At 38.8% G+C, this 20,300-nt stretch overlaps 1 protein-coding gene across 3 annotated transcripts in view; it reads right to left on the bottom strand.

The window, feature by feature from the left end:
* The window catches only part of NLGN4X (neuroligin 4 X-linked), a 268,032-nt gene that overhangs the window by 88,216 nt on the left and 159,516 nt on the right, over positions 1–20,300 (bottom strand). For all 3 annotated transcript variants that reach the window (XM_054008284.1, XM_054008274.1, XM_054008291.1), the window contains one exon: positions 19,176–19,328. In XM_054008284.1, the coding sequence (XP_053864259.1) occupies positions 19,176–19,328 (153 nt within the window). The remainder of the gene's footprint in view (positions 1–19,175; positions 19,329–20,300) is intronic.

Raw genomic sequence — 20,300 nt, 5'->3', positions numbered from 1 at the left:
AAAGGTTACAATCGAAGTTGCTTGGTCCTGCTCAGATACTGACTCTGCTGTATGACTACATTTGAGCAAGGAGGAGCAATTGCCAGCTCGTGTATACATGTTGTTGAGCTAGCATGCTAGAAAGAGAAGTGGAGAGTAACATGGGACTACTGTTTTTAATGCATTAACTCAGGTAGAACTAGTGCAGGTACTTTTACATGAGCTGGGACTCATACATGGACACTGGCAGAGCGGTTGCCTCTTGCCAAGGCTTTAGGCCTCAACCAAGCACTGACAAATTAAGTGTTGAAAACCAGTCTGTTTCACCTGTGTGTTCATGTGGTTAAGATGGATATTGGACTTATAACCATGTGTTTAGATTTTATGAAATGTTTATAAGTAGCAGCATGCATTATTCTCATTTATAATTCTTTATTACATGCTATAAAGTAATATTTAAGATTTGCTTTGTAAATAAAAATGTTTGCTCTTCTCCTGCCCATCAAGAAGGCCTGTCAAAACTAAATGGGCAATTGTGGGACATCAAAATATAAAGACTTTGTGAATTGCCCCTTTCCACTGATGAAGAGTCTATGTGCACAAATGCTCCTCCCATGTGACTGAATTCTGGAAAGAGCTGACAAGAAATTTTTTCATCTCTTTTGTTGTTCAAACTCTCACAGGGTCGGAGCTAGGAAACAGAAGCAGAGATTCCCAGGGTCAACCGGGGTTAGTCCTAAATGACAGTCAGAGGTGACAGATTATTACAACTCTGTCACTTTTTGAAACCGTAGACTGTAATGCATTTCTGTATATATGTGTTTGCCTGCTTTACCCTTGTAATAACTCTCTAATTTCTTTTCATAGAATATCAGGGTTGGAAGGGACCTCAGGAGGTCATCTAGTCCAACCCCCAATTTTCTTAGTAAATCCTTAGATACTTTACTATAGGATTGGCTACAAGCATTGTCTTTGGTGTGAAATGTAAGGTACAAATTGACCTGGGGCAATTGACTGGTCTCTTGGGATTGAGAGCAACCTGAATATTTTGTGATCTTTGGTGTACAACAACAATCTACCTAATTCCAGTTTGCCTGGGTGGCAAGATAGACTGGAATTCCAAAAGACACTGTCTTTAACTCCATGGAAAGACTGTTACAGTACTTTAGGAGGTCACACTTTTTACTGGGTTGGTGAAATCTAATTATAGAACCTAACCCCAGTTTGGGGTCTCTGCCCTGCTTCCTGACTGTCTGCTCTTAGGTTGGAACTGATTGTCATGAGTCAGTCCTCTCAGTACAAGTGTAGATGTACCGTGGCTGCACTGGAGAGATTAAGGGCTACTCTCCTACTCTGAGCAAGTGGATGGGGAGGAATGGAGAGAAGGAGGGGCTCTGGAGGAGGATAGGATTAAAATTCAAAATGATCTGGACAAACTGGAGAAATAATCTGAAATAAATAGGATGAAATTCAATAAGGATAAATGCAAAATACTCCATTTTGGAAGGAACAGTCAGTTCCACACACACAAAATGGGAAATGACTGCCTAGGAAGGAGTACTGAGGAAAGGGATCTGGGGGTCATAGCAGACCACAAGCTAAATATGAGCCAACAGTGCAACATTGTTGCAAAAAAAGCAAACATCCTTCTGGGATGTATTAGCAGGAGTGTTGTATGCAAGACACAAGATGTAATTCTTCCGCTCTACTTCGTGCTGATTAGGCCTCATCTGGAATATTGTATCCGGTTCTGGGCACCACATTTCAGGAAGGATGTGGACAAATTGGAGAGAGTCCAAAGAAAAGCAACAAAAATGATTAAAGGACTAGAAAACATGACCTATGAGGGAAGATTGAAAAAACTGGGTTTGTTTAGTCTGGAAAAGAGAAGACTGAGAGGGGACATTATAACAGTTTTCAAGTGTGTAAAACGTTGTTATAAGGTGGAAGAAGAAAAATTGTTTGTCTTAACCTCTGAGGATAGGACAAGAAGCAATGGGCTTAAATTGCAGCAAGGGAGGTTTAGGTTGGACATAAGGAAAAAAAACTTCCTAACTGTCAGGGTGGTTAAGCACTGGAATAAATTGCCTAGGGAGGTTGTTGAATCTCCATCATTGGAGATTTTTAAGAGCAGGTTAGACGAACATCTGTCAGGGATGGTCTAGATAATACTTAGTCCTGTGTTAATTCAGAGGACTGGACTAGATGACCTCGTGAAGTCCCTTCCAGTTCTATGAATCTATGATTCTATAATGCCACCTTCCCACCTTCCAGCCAGAGTAGCACTGAAAGGTGAAGGCTCCATCCACAAACACAGTGAAGTAACTTACTCCCTCCCCAGAGGAAGGGGAGAATTGAATTTGGTGACTCTGAATCACACTTTGTTCTCTGCTCTTGAAGCACAGCAGCTACACACTTCCCCTTACTCAGAGCACACTGAATTCACAATCTAGCCCTATGTGCTTTACAAAACCTATCCAAGTGCTTGGTGAAAGATAGTTCATTGTTTAGATAGTGCTGTTTGTCCATTACATTTTGAACAGAACAAATAGTTCTTCTTTTTGAGAAACAAATGAAAATTGTGTACGACTTTCTTTGGCAAAGGGAAACTGATACAGATATTTTAACTCTTGCTTAATGATTTATGATGAATCCTTAGAGTCAAACATCTTAAAGCTCAGTATTAACAGAGTCATCTGTATCAGAGGAGGAAGGCTCTCATGTTGATATTTTTCTTAAAAAGGGATTTCAACAGGAACATAAGTTTCAAATGGTTCCTATCAGGTATGCTTTCTTGCTAGGTCAAGTAATTTTCCAGTGAATGCACCAGACCACAACATTTTTATGTTATGGCCAGCTAGCTTCAGTACTCCCGAAATCTGTCATGGGCTGTGGGACTGGTCCTCTGCTTGTCTACATGGTGTAATTCCACTGATTATTATTAATTTAGACCTTTCCATTGTACTTGAAATCATACAGTCATTGGAACTATGACTCAGCCAATCAGTTATGGTTGAGATTTTCATAGAAGCCTAAGGGAATTAGGTGCCCAGCTTCCATTGAAATGCAGTGGGATGATTTCCAGACATAAGTAAGAGAGGGTTCACTGTTTCAAATTAAGGAACATATCTACTATACAGGAAAAATATATGAATCAAATAAAATTGCACATTTATGGTACATAATCAACCATGTAGTCACATCCTTACTAAAAGCAAATCCACTAGTCAAAGTTTGTTAACAACTGCAGCAAAAAAATGATGACAAGCCTGTGTAGCATTTTGTTGAAACATGTTGTGGACGGGTTTGATCACAGAAACCCCCTTGGGACTGTCACCTGTTCTGCTGAGACTACCTCTGAGCCCATTTTCTCTGCAAGTTTGGGCCTCGAGAACCCTGCCATGTTGAGCCAGATATGCCAGTTTGCTCCAAAACAGACCCAGGGTCTGAACCACATGCCCCAAAACTGCAGCCTTAACTGAAAATGGCTTAGCAAGTGTTCCTGTCTCTAACAACCAGACACCCAGCTCCCAATGGGATCCAAACCCCAAATAAATCCGTTTTACTCTGTATAAAGCTTATACAGGGTAAACTCATAAATTGTCTGCCTCCTATAACACTGATACTCCCCGGGGTATTAATTACTTACCCTGCGTTAATTAATAAGCAAAAGTGATTTTATTAAGTATAAAAAGTAGGATTTAAGTGGTTCCAAGTAATACCAGACAGAACAAAGTAAATTACCAAGCAAAATAAAACGGAACACGCAAGTCTAAGCCTAATGCATTAAGAAACTGATTACAGATGAAACCTCACCCTCAGAGATGTTCCAATAATCTTCTTTCACAGACTAGACTCCTTCCTAGTCTGGGCCCAGTCCTGTCCTTGGTACAGTACTTGTTAGCTCCAGCTCAGGTGGTAACTAGTGGATTTCTCATGACTGGAACCTCCTTTGTTCTGTTCCACCCCTTTTATAGCTTTGGCTCAAGGCAGGAATCTTTTGTCTCTCTGGGTCCCCACCCCTCCTTCTAAATTGAATAGCAACAGATTTAAGATGGATTCCAGTACTAGGTGACATAGTCACATGTCTTGTGAGACTCCAAGCCTTCATTCTTCCCCACCTATCTCATAGGAAGGCTTGAAAGTAAACAGAGCCATTTACAACCAATTGTCCTAGTTGATGGGAGGCATCAAGAGTCCAAGCCACCATTAATGGCCCACACTATGCACAATTACAATAACACCTCAGAGTTATATTTCATATTTCTAGTTTCAGATACAAGAATGATACATTTATACAAATAGGATTATCACACTCAGTAGATTATGAGCTTTGTAATGATACCTTACAAGAGACCTTTTGCATGAAGCATATCCCAGTTACCTTATATTCACACTCATTAGCATATTTTCATAAAATCATATGGAGTGCAACATCACACATGCAATTTCTGAGATGCTGCGATCTTTATCTTTAATGTCCTAAACCTGATTTTATGTGCAACTCAACAATGAACCTGTGAGGAAAAAAAAACTGTGCCCCATCTGCTCTCAGATTTTCTAAAGGCTATACAATTTCTTATTATCTTTTGCATGGATTTGCTCATATCCCCAAGAGAGTATTTAGTTTTAGACAAACTAAATATTGCAAGTCACAGAAGGCTTGGGAAATGGAAAACAACTGAGTAAAAATGGAGCTCTGTAACACCCATATGTGCTAAGCCTGCATACCTTTCCTTTCTGTAATCTTATGACATCCTTCATTACTAGGCATTCTCCCAACCAATCTAAGTTCTTAACGAGCCACCACTACTGCAGGATATCTGGCAGTAATAAATCCCTAGATGGAAGTCGTCATTTTCGATTAGGAAGCAGAAATGAAGAGATGAAAATTGATGACTTGTCTCAGTTGCTAATCTTTACCTGCCGATATCAACTAAAAAACCCATTTACATCCCTCACCAGGAAGCACCTCAATTTACTCAATATCCCCTGCTATCCTAGATAGGCTGTAGGAGCTAACAAAGCAAAAATCTCATTGTCACACCTAAAACTGAAACACTCGAAAGCTTCAGCAAAAGACCATCTTTTTGTCTGATGTTTGTACAGTGTCTAGCACAATGGGGCTGGGTCTTTCAGGCACTACCATAAAACAATAAAACAACTACTACTACACATGGAACCATTTAATTTGTGTGAAAACAATGAATAGTTTATAGACATATTAGACATATTTAGTTCATTTAGGCCCCCATTAATTCTTTTGGTGTCATAATAATTCAAATAGTTTGTGCTTTTAAATCTTGGAAAAGACTATTTAGAGCTCCATTTAGGAAACATAATTATCATATTGATGGCGTCTTGAAATAAGAAGGCATTAAACACATACTGAAATCTTGGCCCCATGGAAGTCATTAACAAAACTCCCATTGACTTTAGTGAAACCAGGATTTCACCCATAATATTTCTTCTCGGTCAAACAAAAACATTACGAGCACAATAATTTAATATTGGCCTTTGGTTCTCTCTCCTGGCTCATATTTCAACCTGGTGCTTCCTGGAAGAAAAATACACCTGGAAAAACTTCAAAAGTCTGTAAAAATATTTAGTTCAAATCCATCCACAGACAATGTACTGAAATAGTGGCTGGCTTTTCATATTTCCTCTGCATCTTTTGTCATGTAAAGTACTTTTAAGCCTTTCACTTCCTTTGACAGTTATGGAGCCAAATTAAAATTTAAGATTTCAGTTCAGTTCTCCTTATGGTCCAATCTGACAAGAAAAGTTTATGTATGCAACAAAATAAAAGGAACAACGAAGGTAAACAACAGATACTATGGGCAAGATTTAGTGAAGTTAATGGAGCTGTGTTGAATTACGGCAGCTGAGGATCTGACATGTGAAGATCAACAGAAATAATCACGCAAACCCATTGTAGTGACTGGCATGACTCTCCCAAAAAGTGCATACTGGTGTCCTGATCACAAAAACAGGGATTTCTTGCATGGCACTTGAGCAGCAGCATTACAGAATTTTTTCTATCCCCGAGAGCTAAAGATTTCCCATATTTTTGTTCCCTCTTTGTCTCCTTCTCTTTCTGAAGTCCTGCTGAGAAGATTAAAACTCCTTAATTGCCAAATGTGAATATAATCTCTGGTTTCATAGGTTTATTATTATCATCATTATCATCATCATCACCACAAGACACAGCCAAGTGAAAACCCAAGCATCCCTGCAGCAGCTTCTGATTGCAATAAACCCATCATAGGGAACTGACAGCTGCCAGTAAGGCTTTACAAAATGTAGCTGGAAGTGTGCTTACGTGAATGTTGCTGCAAGCAACCTGTCATTTTCAAACATAAGTTAAGCTTTATATGCCTTATGGCATGCACCATATCTTGTACTCTGGTGTGCCCTCCAACCACTGGTAAAATCCCTCAAATTGCAAACTTGAATCAAGTTTCAGAGGGGTAGCCATGTTCAAAGACTGTGAATGGCTAGCCAACTACAAAAGCAGTTTCTCCTCCCTTGGTGTTCACACCTCAACTGCTAGAAGAGGGTCTCATCCTCCCTGATTGAACTAACCTCGTTATCTCTAGACTGATTCTTGCCTGCATATTTATACCTGCCTCTGGAAATTTCCACTGCATGTGTCTGACGAAGTGGGTATTCACCCACGAAAGCTTAGGCTCCAAAACATCTGTGAGTCTATAAGGTGCCACAGGACTCTTTGTCGCTTTAATCAGTGTATTTCTCATCAGCAGGAAAAAGAAACCATAATTACAAGAAAAAAATTACATTGTGGTCAATAAGTTCTAAGTGACTGCCACAAAATTTCCTGCATAACTGCCTCCTGGTCATCATAGGCTTAGATAAGCATGAAAGGGAAATTGACAACTGGATAATTTATAAAGTCTTTCTTTTCTGCAAGATTACATTTTTGAGAGACACACTGGAGTAGGCCAAGTCCTCAGAAGCATGAGTAATCAGTAACTCTGTTTTTTGCCCCCTAGAACTGATGCTGAAATCCTGTAATTGTGAAAAGGACAAGTATAACTCCAGGTTTAAATACATCTGCCAACAGCAAAGACGAAATGGAAGGTTGTATTGCAGAAGTATTATTTCTGTTTCAGTGTTACATATCCTGTATTAGCCATGATAAGCAGGTTAGAGTAAGTTTTACTTACTTGAGCCTTTAAAGTCCTTTCCCCAATAACTTGTTAGCTCATTTTATAGTCATAGTAGGGTAAGCTCAAAAGCTTTTGTCATTATTACAATTCTTTTATTACTGATTAACATGATGACTGTAAAGCCATTCTTTTTGCTTTATAGCCGGTTTTCACTGTTATCAAGTCAATTCCTGAATTTAGTCACACTAATACAAAACCCCATAATGGGTCCAATACAGTCACTGAACAATAAGTGCCAGACTTTGCTCTAAGCTATTCATACACATCTACCACCATCCATTGGTACAGCAAGAGTACACACAATAACAAAATTTGACCCTAATTTGACCTTTTCTTGCAAATTTTTAACAAATGGCAAGAATATGTAGGTCTGAATTACTGAACTAAAAATCAAATACAATAATAATAATGATGTTGAGGTTTAAAGCGTGATTCAACTCTGAAAAGTGACTCTAAAAATAACATCAGGAGGACCTATATTTATTGTGGCACAGTGACTTATTTGCTCAGTTTACAAGAAGATGTTCAGTTTTTCCTAACTTGTATCCCACAAACTCTGAATGTTAATATCTGTTCTTTTCCCTCTCACGTATCACCATGAGTGACAAAGAGTGTATAGGCCAAATTTTGCCTTCAGTTACAACCAGACAACCCCATTACTATACCTGTGTAACTAATTGCCTGCAATAGATTTACATAATTGTATCTAAGGACCTGATGTGTGAGAAGGACCAGAATCCTGCTCTCCCTTCTATAGCCATTTCTGCTCTGCTGCAGTGTTAACAGAGTACAAAGTATCAACGAAAAAAAAAAGTGATGCTAAGCATATATGACTCTGCATACACACAGGCAGTAGAGATGTTGAGGAGGAAGATACCATTTTTCCATATACACTTTTCAGAACAGAATGCTGTTTTAGGCAATTTATCTAGACACAGCAGAATTTACTTTACTGTTACTGCAGATCTTCAGAAAGTGTTGGAATTGTGGAGACTTTACCATGTTACCGTATATAAACAGTAGGTTGAAGATGTAATTAGGTTAACAAGCAGCCAACTGATAACACATTACATTTATTGTAAATATATAATTCACCAGCACAATTAGTTTAGCCCTTTTTATTCAGCGATGGCACTGGTAGGACAGCAGATCTCATTTGCAGAAGAAAATTAAGATAAGATATTTTTGAATACTATAACCAGCAAAATGTCCTTCACATTTCATACACTGAGATTTGTTTTATAAACTGAATTACCAGGTCAACTTCACAAGCTTTATGTAAGACAATATGATCTGAGAAATATTAAAACACAATTTTGACAATAGGCCCTACATTGTCAGTAATACAAAGTTGTCAGTAATACATGCAACAGGGTAGTTGGTCCATTAAATTAAACTGGGCTCAGCTCTTCTATTCCAGTCTAGGAGCTCTCAGTTGGGTCAATAAAGAGGGTGGGACACTGGTGAGAAAAAAGACCTGAAGAATCACAGAAGATTGGTTCAGTCAGTTGGAGTCAGACAGGAGAAAAACAGAAGATGAGAGATGCCAGAAACAAAAGGTGGTTCCTGGGAGAAGGTTGTAGACAGGAGAGCAGCAAGAGGGGTTTGCCAGCTGCCTCCCCCAAGTGAAAGGGGTAGGGCTTGAAGGATGGAGAGGGCTGAAGGCAGGAGGAACAGCAGAGGGAGATGCCTGCTGACTCTAAGCTGGAAAGCTGGAGCCAATGGCCAAAGAGGGCTGAAGGAAGGAGAAGCAGCAGAAGGGCTTACCCACTCATGTCTCCTTGCGGGAGAGCCGGACCCTGCAGAATGGTCAGAGGACCAGGGTGAGTGAAAGATGCATCCATCAGAGATGCTGTAGGAGTTCCTGCTGGGAAGAGTGGAGTTGCACCCCAGATGGAAGGGCTAAAGTGGCTGTCCAGGCAGAGGGATGGAGGTATGGCAGAAAACACCAGGGTCTGGTGAGAATGAAACTGCGTTTTAAGGAATATATGTGCTGGGGTGATATAGACTATGTTTTGAGATGCTTGTTATGGACTGCCTGGAGTATTGTTTGTTAATAAACTATGTTAATGGACCTGATAATCAGTTTCCATGGAGTTACTGGGGACTCAAAAGGGCAATTGAGGTGAGGGCCTACCTGTAGGGCTGCCCAATGCCACAAGGAAGCACCAGGAAGAAGCCATGTGTTTACAATACATGTGTACGCTCATGCTTATACACATCTATTAATATTTATGAATAGCTGGGATTGATGAAGTAATTTTGTCTAATATATCTAATCATGCAAAAGTGTAACATGCAAAAATGTAATCAATTTTTATAACACTGAAATGGCCACATAATGCAGTAGCAGAGCCTTCAGTGATCTATATTATCTTATCAAAAGTATTCGTAATATTTTCACCATGGCATCATTTGTACGAAGCATACCACAAAACATAACACTTTTTTAGATAGATAACTGAATGATTGATATCGATATGACTGAACTTTGATCAGGGCCGGCTCTACTGTTTTTGCCGCCCCAAGCCGTGCGCCGAATTGCTGCTGCCGCAGAAACGCGCGTGCCACCCTAACGGCATATGGACTGCCCCCGCCGTCCGTGGCGGCAATTCGGCGCACTGCTCGGGGCAGCAAAAACATACGGAATGCCGCCTCTTGCAGATCGCCGCCCCAAGCACCTGGAGCCAACCCTGACGTTGATAATCTTTTTGCAAACAATGAATGTTGGTGGTCTGGAAAAGGTCATGAATATCAGAAACAGTGGGCCAGATTCTCAGTTGGTGTAAATCAGCATAGCTCCACTGAAGTCAATTCATAGATTCATAGATTCTAGGACTGGAAGGGACCTCGAGAGGTCATCGAGTCCAGTCCCCTGCCCGCATGGCAGGACCAAATACTGCCTAGACCATCCCTAGTAGACATTTATCTAACCTACCCTTAAATATCTCCAGAGACGGAGATTCCACAACCTCCCTAGGCAATTTGTTCCAGTGTTTAACCACCCTGACAGTTAGGAACTTTTTCCTAATGTCCAATCTAGACCTCCCTTGCTGCAGTTTAAACCCATTGTTTCTGGTTCTATCCTTAGAGGCTAAGGTGAACAAGTTCTCTCCCTCCTCCTTATGACACCCTTTTATATACCTGAAAACTGCTATCATGTCCCCTCTCAGTCTTCTCTTTTCCAAACTAAACAAACCCAATTCTTTCAGCCTTCCTTCATAGGTCATGTTCTCAAGACCTTTAATCATTCTTGTTGCTCTTCTTTGGACCCTTTCCAGTTTCTCCACATCTTTTTTAAAATGCGGCGCCCAGAACTGGACACAATACTCCAGCTGAGGCCTAACCAGAGCAGAGTAGAGCGGAAGAATGACTTCTCGTGTCTTGCTCACAACACACCTGTTAATGCATCCCAGAATCATGTTTGCTTTGTTTGCAACAGCATCACACTGTTGACTCATATTTAGCTTGTGGTCCACTATAACCCCTAGATCCCTTTCTGCCGTACTCCTTCCTAGACAGTCTTTTCCCATTCTGTATGTGTGAAATTGATTTTTCCTTCCTAAGTGGAGCACTTTGCATTTGTCTTTGTTAAACTTCATCCTGTTTAACTCAGACCATTTCTCCAATTTGTCCAGATCATTTTGAATTATGACCCTGTCCTCCAAAGTAGTTGCAATCCCTCCCAGTTTGGTATCATCCGCAAACTTAATAAGCGTACTTTCTATGCCAATATCTAAGTCGTTGATGAAGATATTGAACAGAGCCGGTCCCAAAACAGACCCCTGCGGTACCCCACTCGTTACGCCTTTCCAGCAGGATTGGGAACCATTAATAACAACTCTCTGAGTACGATTATCCAGCCAGTTATGCACCCACCTTATAGTAGCCCCATCTAATTTGTATTTGCCTAGTTTATCGATAAGAATATCATGCGAGACCGTATCAAATGCCTTACTAAAGTCTAGGTATACCACATCCACCGCTTCACCCTTATCCACAAGGCTCGTTATCCTATCAAAGAAAGCTATCAGATTGGTTTGACATGATTTGTTCTTCACAAATCCATGCTGGCTATTCCCTATCACCTTACCACCTTCCAAGTGTTGGCAGATGATTTCCTTAATTACTTGCTCCATTATCTTCCCTGGCACAGAAGTTAAACTAACTGGTCTGTAGTTACCTGGGTTGTTTTTAGTTCCCTTTTTATAGATGGGCACTATATTTGCCCTTTTCCAGTCTTCTGGAATCTCTCCCGTCTCCCATGACTTTCCAAAGATAATAGCTAGAGGCTCAGATACCTCCTCTATTAGCTCCTTGAGTATTCTAGGATGCATTTCATCAGGCCCGGGTGACTTGCAGGCATCTAACTTTTCTAAGTGATTTTTAACTTGTTCTTTTTTTATTTTATCCGCTAAACCTACCCCCTTCCCATTAGCATTCACTATGTTAGGCATTCCTTCAAGGGTTGGGGGTGTTTTACTAATCTTGTTGTGGACGTGTGTAAGTGCTTGAGATTAAGTAAAGTTTAGCTTTAAGTGAAAGCACTCTTGTGTTGTCCTGTTTGTGCCACCCATCTATCGGTCGGACGACCGTGTCTCCCCTGATTTATTTCCTGACACCTCCTCGCACAGAGTAAAGATTACCAAGAGCTTTGGGTTGAAAGCACCCTGGGTAACAGTAAGAAGATGATTCAGTGAATCTTGTACATCTTTAATTTCTGTGTTTCAACACTGTAACCAAAACACGAAAACATGATTCAAAAAGTCAGTGAACAACATACATCATTACAGCTAAGGCTAATGGAAGTTATATCATGAACCATGAATACGAATTTACATGATCAGTAAGAATTATTCAGTTAGAATTTGGAAGTAGACTTGTGGTATTGCTTCAGGTCATAAAATAACCATGACAACTGGCATTAACTGACACCATGAGTGACACTCATGTAAGACAGGCCAGGGACTGAAAAGGTTAGGAGACCTCCAGTTTAGAGCTGAGGAATATAGGTGAGGCAGTGCTAGACTCACCACATTCAAGTCCCTCTCTGCGCCACTTTCAAGTCCCTCCTCAAAATTCTGTTTTGCTGCGATGCCTACATAAAACTTCACAACTGTTAGGCTGCTCATATGCAGAGACCACTTGCTTATCATGCTAATATTATCTCATTGTTTACTTGTAATCTTCCATCTGTCTGTATCCATCTGCTGTCTCTTGTCTTGTACTTAGATTGTAAGTGCCCTGAGCCAGGGACCATCTTTTTGTTCTGTGATTGTACGGTGCTAGCACAATGGGATCGTGGTCCATGATGAGGGCTTCCAGATACTATGGTAATACAAATAATAAATAATAATTTATCTTAAAACAATCTGTCCTCTAGAAGGTCCACCCCATGGGAACTGTGCAGTCCCACCACATTGCTTACTCCCATGGGGTGGTAATCTATCACTGGTCCATACCCATAGCAGTTCATTACCTAGTTCCCTGTACCAGTTCAGCTCTGCCCACTTCCAGAGTGGGGGAAGGGAGATGACATAATCAGCCCCATTATCTCTTAACACCGCCAGTGGAGATATAGGAAGGCCATATGATAGCATGTAGGGAAAGAACCTTCCTCCCGGTTAAAACCCCAAGACCTGGTCTACACTACAAAGTTTTTCTGGTGTATTGTGTCACCTACATGTCTGGGGAAAAAAAATCATACCTCCTAGTCAACATAGCTATGCCAGCAAACCTCCAGTATAAATGCAGCTAAGCCAACAGAAGAGTACTTCTGTCAGTTTAGCTAATGTCATTTGGGGAGGTGGTATTACTATGCCAACAGAACTCCTTCTGTCATTTTATGCTGGACATCTACTGGGAGGCACTATGCCAACATAGGCTCTGTAGAGGAGACATGGCATTAAGTGGGCATGCAATCAGGCCACAATCTGGGCCTTTGAAGACAAACTGTAAACAGTGCTACAACCCAGCTTTTTTCAAAAAAAGCGACATTCACTTTTAAAAGGAGCACGTAGCCTCTGCTATTCTTGTTCTCTCTCTCTCTCTCTCTTCAATCTGAACATTCTTAAAACTTAAAACTCTGAGTAATTAGCTTTAGAACAAATGCAAGTCTTGAATTAAAGAAACCCATAAGGAATCCTCCCAAAAGGAATAACAATTATATGTGTTAAATGAAAAAGAAAATGATCTTAAAAGTAAGTCTAACACACCCTAGGATACTGCTATGAACCTGTCAGCAAAAAGGAATCTGCTCTGCTCTAGATGTAACGAAGATTTTAAGTGTAACCTCTTAGTGCATATAATCCAAGTTGTGCATTTTGGCTGGTCACTGGAAATAAAAAGTATTTTTGAAAAGAAGATTCAGGCTCCTTTAGAGCATTGCTAACTTGGGCATTTTTCTGAAAGCATACCAAAGAGTATCACTTCCAGAACATTTCTTCATAAACTAGCATTATCTAAAAGAGGTGCATGAAATAGCATGTTACGAGCTCCCTATATGTAGCTATTCAATAATTATTTTGGTTTGGAAATCTGAATTTGTTTTTATTTTGGTCATATATATGACTTGGGGGAAATGAGTTCCCAAATTTCTACAACATACTTATTTATAGCAAAGTAGAATTTTATTCCAGTTTTCTCTTAGGGAACCCACCAATTTGTCAGTGGCAATAGATGGGAGCTTCCCTTCATCTATCAAAATAATCAGTGTACTTCTCTAAGGACCTGATTCTTTTATATATAATCTCAGAATGGTCTAAAACACTGTACTTCCACATTTTACAAGCTACATGTATTCTTTTATTCAACCAGTTCCTAAATATGGCATAATATTGACCATTCCAGTGGACTGAGGCTTGAACTTAGAAACAGGGCACTTACTGAGAGCTGCGGACACTCAACAACCTGTTAGAGTGCTGAGTAACATGCAGGACCCAAACATGGTTTATTTATTGTTGTCCATTAATAATGGAGTCCCATGATTGAATACTGGTTTTTCCCTGGTAAAAGGGAAGTTTGCTTAAAGCAGAGAGCATATAAAATTGAAGAATAAAATAAAAATCAGGTAGAGAAAAGGCAGGCTATTCTTTTCTGCATGTTTTGGTTGTCTTGGGGAAGGAAATGTAAAACTTTGAGTTGCTTTTGGAAATATGAAATAGAATTCATTATTTCCAACCCTGAGCATGTCTTATTTATTGCATTAGGCATTTCATTATATGCTAGTTTCCAGAAACCTCATGTCATATTTCTAGAACACAAGAATTATAGGTCAGTCTTTCACACAAACACTAAGTTTACATTAGTGCATATTGTCTTTTGTGGATGGTGCTGAATATTTTTGTTTCCAACCACATGAAACCATTGCATAGAGCATCTCTAAATTAAATTGCACAAAAATAGCTCAGACAATCCATCTTTTTGTTAATGTTACATCTCTTCGGAGCTCACATTCATTGGAGCTCATTTCCACTGTTTCACAAGCAAGTCTAGGACTTACCATGTACATGACTCACCACAGGCTAATTCAGGTCATTCCAAAATAAAGTAATAATAATAGTAATCCCTGTTCTGTCTGTATCTGCTCCGTGTAATACTGAAAACAAGTCATGAACACAAAGAGTTTGTAGGTAGGGAAGGGAAATCCTGTTTCTTGTTAAAGCAAAACAGTCATATTATAAATAGGAGGAATCAACTAAAATTAATACATGAAAGTCCAGATTTATTGAATCTTAATATCCAAACTTCCACATTTACTGAATTTCTAGCATGTCGCTGATACAACAGAGCTGAAGCTAAGCTCCTGCAGAGCTCCATTTTGCCTAACTCTCCTGATACATTGAATTCCCAATTATCATACATGGTTTGCAAAATTCGGATTCAATTGCAACTCTTATAAAGGCAATGCCTTCTCATCTAAGTTGAAGCAAAGGATGAGACCACAGCCAAGCTGTTTTCTATTTCACCATTTCTGGGTACTTCATTAGGGGTAGATTTTGATTAGCCCAAATATGACCTCAGAGAGGAGTAACGGCCTCCTAATCATAGCACAACCGCATTAGGGCTGTTCACACTGTGGCTCCCAGCACTCTAGGGAGTGCAGCCTTTGCACTCCCACTGCTCTGCACTGTGATCAAGTGGGGGCAAAACAGGGGTAGGCAGAAACTTGGCTCCACTCCGCAATCTGCCAGTAGATCTACATGAACACACAGAGAGGAAGTAAGCTACAACCGTTCCCGGGCTGCAGTAATCTGCTTTCCTGAAGAGCAAGAGGCAGAAGGGTGGAATTGTGACTCTTATACCATACTTTTTCCTGCTGTTCAGATGGGGGCATAGCTTCTACAGATAATTCTCACTCAGAGCTAAGCCTAGCTCTTAATTTCTTAGAGAAAAATAAAAGGATATTTGTATCACAAATGCAGTAATGAGGAGCCCTTTCTTCATAGGGTTTACAGGTTGCTGTCACCCGACTGAATTTGTTATACAAACGAAGTTTGCATTTGATCCATGACGGATGATTTCTGGCGACATAAGACTTAAAGAATTACCATTTCACTTGTTTAAAAGGTGGGAAATTGTAGCGAAGTGGGTGTGCAGATCGAAGTCTATGAAAGACACAATTCTTTTTCATCTGCATGGTGTCTGCAGGCATTCTCTTACCCATATTTCTGAAATCCTAGGAGTCTATCATGCATATACAGTAATAAAGTTTCCTGTTATAAGGGGTCTTCTCTGCAGCTTATGATCTTTAAAAAAAGAGACAGAGCAACCACAGATTTCATGAACCACTCTTGTCAAATTTCAGTGCTGTGGTTATCACGCAGGAATTAATCAATGAGGCAGTACCAAAGTAAATGAAAATCACAATGCAGTAAACCAAAAGTCTGTGTTGTTTAAGATAGATAGACAGAAAGACATCTCTATGACTTTTGTTGGTATGCAGATTTTTAGAGAAAAGACAATCAGATAGATAATGTAGTTCCTATATGTTTTCTTTTCCTTTAATTTATGAAGAGATTTGATTGAAATACATAGATGCATAAACACAGGTAATCTCTACAATGGATTTTTTTTTCTAGGATCATTCATTCTGATGAACTGGGATTTGTCTGAGTTATATTACAGCATATTATCCATATCTTCCATACTGATATGTATTTTATTTTTCTTGCATTTGATGGCATAATACAGATTAAAAGAAAAAAAAAATCATGGGGTGAGAATCTTAGCAGTAACAACAACAACAAGTACAAATTACATTTCTGTAATAGTCATCTGCTATGGGTGTATCCACATAGAAAAAACTAAAAAAGTACTAAAACACAATGGGGGAGGGGCAGGAGGAGAGACATGAAATGATTTAAGCTGCAACTGAATTGAAACTCTGGATCCAAATACTATCCTCCTCCCAAATTTGGAGCCATCCAACATCTAGATCAGTTATATGTAGCAGGCACACTTCCCTCAAAATAATTAAAATGAATTCATAGTGTTTTCCTGAACACTTTTGAGATTTAAAATAAAATCTTAAACTCTCCTTTTTAAGTTGTTGGCACTTATTAGGTATTTAATTCTTTTTGTTTTAACTCTATCTTTGTTTTGTTACTGAACATACATTTTCTATGAACTCATTTATTTGAAGAAATACAGTTCCTCTCTTTTGTTTCTACATCCAATACTCTTTCAGAATTCTCTGCAGTGGGCCTAACATCTTCCATTCCAAATTTCTCTCCATCCAATATGTTAACAGAAGCCAAATGCCTTCTCAAGGGCTATATCAGATTACACAATGGCACAAGAAGACAGAAGGGAAGAGGAACAATATGGTTTTGAAACATTTCCCCCTCCTATTTGCTTTCTGAATGTATCCGGGTGCTATATGCATATTCTGAATGGACCTTTTGCCCTTTTGAACATGGGCCTTTTGGAACCAAGAATAAAATCTGTAGCATCACAAAGCTTATATTTACTGAGGTAGAGAAAAAAGTTAAAATACAAAGTTCTATTTTTGCAATCCCCTTAAATTCCTCATAGATATTGTTTTAGATTGTTATACCTGTATACCAAGCTAGCAAGGTAAAAACACCTTCTCTCATCTCTCTTCCATCTAAATACAGACAACAGGAGGTTGTTAAGATTTATAGAGGTAAATATGGCAGATTCTTCCATTTCCTCAGACTGGGATGCATTTTTTTTAAATAGTCATAATCATCTTAATCCTTGAGTAATTTCACTTGTAAGAAACAAAGGAAAACATTACAAAGAGAACTTTTCAATCATTCATAATTCCTTACAAGGGGGCACCCCTAGGATTAGGTGTGTGGTTTGCATCCTCTCTGTTTAAAATACACATGTGCAGTTAAAAAGAGGGTTGCATCTCCACAACTGTGCACTTATTTTCTTGCTATTCTTTATGCTTGAATTAGGTTTTTGTGCTTTTATGTCCCTCAACAGTATTGCATATGACCACCGAAGCCTTTTTGAGAAATCATAGCTTTAAGTTTTAATGCTGCTTCTGATGTTAAGAAACTATTCTTTCATATTTTAAATCACTGAACAACAGATTGAGGGAGAGGGCATGGGAAAAAATTTCCATTATTCTGAGTAGCTGGAGATTTTTTGTTGTTTGTTTATTTGCTAAACACCTTAACCATATCAACCATATCAAGTACAATAGTTGAATCAAGTGAAAGAACTTCCTCCATTCCACACTAAGAACATATATACATAAAGCTGAGTTGCTAGCAATATATACATAGTAAGACCACACCTAGAAATATCACTGTGACTTACCTTATATGGTCACAAATGCTGAAGATATGTAAACTCTAGCAAAAATTATGTATCCATAGACTATATTCTTCATTGTTTGCATTCAAATTGATTTTCTAGGCCTGATCAAGGAGACTACTGGCATGAGTAAAGGTTTGCCTTAATTTTACATTGAAAAATGGAATATGGTCCATGCATTAGGAGCATAACATAGTAACAGAAGGAAGAAAAAGGAACATTTCGGGTAGCTTAGTAATATCATAGCTCAAAGGAGCTCATTTAATTGAATCTAACATTTAAAATGATGCCAACATATTGGGCAGGCTGCTCTTGCCTATGCTAGTGAGCAGCAAAAGTAACTTCACTCAACATATTAACTCAGGTGTATGGAGGAATCATTCTGTGATATTCACGAAGAAAAATTATATCACTCCTTGACATTATAGACCTTTTTTTGCTGCAACCAACTCCACCAAAGTGAACATATTTTGTATTAGTATACAATCATAAAAATCTCCACTTCTGCCAAAACAAAATAAAAAAACCCCAACAGCTAAACACCCCTTATGTCCTTAACACAGTGTTAGAACTCTGAGGAGTGATAAGAAGAACAGGAGTACTTGTGGCACCTTAGAGACTAACAAATTTATTAGAGCATAAGGTGCCACAAGTACTCCTGTTCTTCTTTTTGCGGATACAGACTAACACGGCTGTTACTCTGAAACTTGAGGAGTGATACTTTTTGCTGACTTCTCCTCTTCTTTATATGTGAAATGGAGAAGATTTTGTATGAAAACACATACAACTCAGAACTGGTGAAGTCACTGAGCCAAGAGGAGTAAAATGATGTTATGGTGACATTTTAGATTTATGAGAATATAGCCCCTCCCCTCTCCCCCCAAAAAAGTAATTTTTGTTGAAGGTGAAGGCAGCTGTTTATAGTAAGGGAAGAATCAGCATAGTTCAATTAACAAAAACTTCACAAAATATCAAAAGGGGTTCAAAATTAAATCAATGCAAGTAATACGATTAAAATGGGAGCTATGCACCCACAAGTATATTCTCTTTTACAACACAAAATTGGTCCAAATATTCTTACAAGAAGTTGCAATAGATCAATGGATGCACTCAACAATAAAACATTTCTATCAAATTAGCTAGTTAAATGGAAACTCCACCTAATTATTCCAATGCACATTTAGTACTTTTCTGTTTAAGAAATGAGTCACTTACCTAAAACCCCCAGCCTGTAGTTGAGAGTTACAACAATGACATTTCCATAGCTTGCTAGAATGCTCCCATCAATCATGTTGCCAGTACCCTCCATGTAAGATCCCCCGTGGATGTAGACCATAACAGGTTTCTTGTTGTTCTGATCATGAATGTCTGGAAAAAAATGCAAGTAAGGAAGACACAATAAAGTAATAAAAATATTGAAACAAAATAGATAGTTGCTTTTTCACAAAAGTGCTATTAAAATAATTTCTTTTCCCCATATTTTCAATTTTATCTACAGCTCTTCAGTCAACTAGCTTTCCTCTGTGCTTGTACTTAGGTCACTTCAGAGTGATCTACGTTAAACTCAGTGGGTTTAGAGGCTGAGAAATTGTTTTTGGTACTTGTTTGTTACTTCCAAGTATAGTTTCATAAGGAATGTTCTCAGAACACTGGGAAAGTACTATAGTGTGTAAGAAATTTAACTGTAAGATAAATGAGAAGCCTCAATAGAAAATTAAATTGCACAGTAATTGGTGTCACTATTAGAATATTCTCAACACAAAATTCTAACTAATCCAGATAAACCAATACATTAAATCATAAAATGATACCATTGATACAGTCTTCCCATTCCCCCAGCAACTGAGAGACATCTTTGTGGAAAGTATAAAGCTGCATTTCTTACTGCAATAACAGGCAACATCTTAACATTAAATTATCCAAATAAAAAAACCTAAACATGGCAAATCATCTCCTGTTCAAACCTGTCTAGGAGTTAACAAATAGGAGTAGCCTAGTACTCAACATCAAGATTTTGTTCCCAAACAAAATGAAGCTTTTAGTGTCATGTTGTGCCTAATCAAAGTGACAAGGTAGATGATCTTGCTGGTAAAGAACTAGATTAAAACCCAGGAATTCTCTGTTCTAGTCTATATCTAAACAAAAGAACATAACACAATGATGAATATTGTACTCTGCTCAGTGAAGTACTGGAAAGCATATTTGATGACTATTGCACAGGCTCAGATTAGCCCTTGAAATATAACAGATACTAAAATGGTTTCTATGTCAATGGAACCTCAAGAACAGCACTAGAAAGCATGAAACCATGTAAAATAATTTGTTTTCTTTAATCTTCTC

The sequence above is a fragment of the Malaclemys terrapin genome, chromosome 1 (assembly GCF_027887155.1).
Source record: "Malaclemys terrapin pileata isolate rMalTer1 chromosome 1, rMalTer1.hap1, whole genome shotgun sequence".
NCBI lineage: Eukaryota > Metazoa > Chordata > Testudines > Emydidae > Malaclemys > Malaclemys terrapin.
This window is presented reverse-complemented; position numbering and strand designations above follow the sequence as displayed.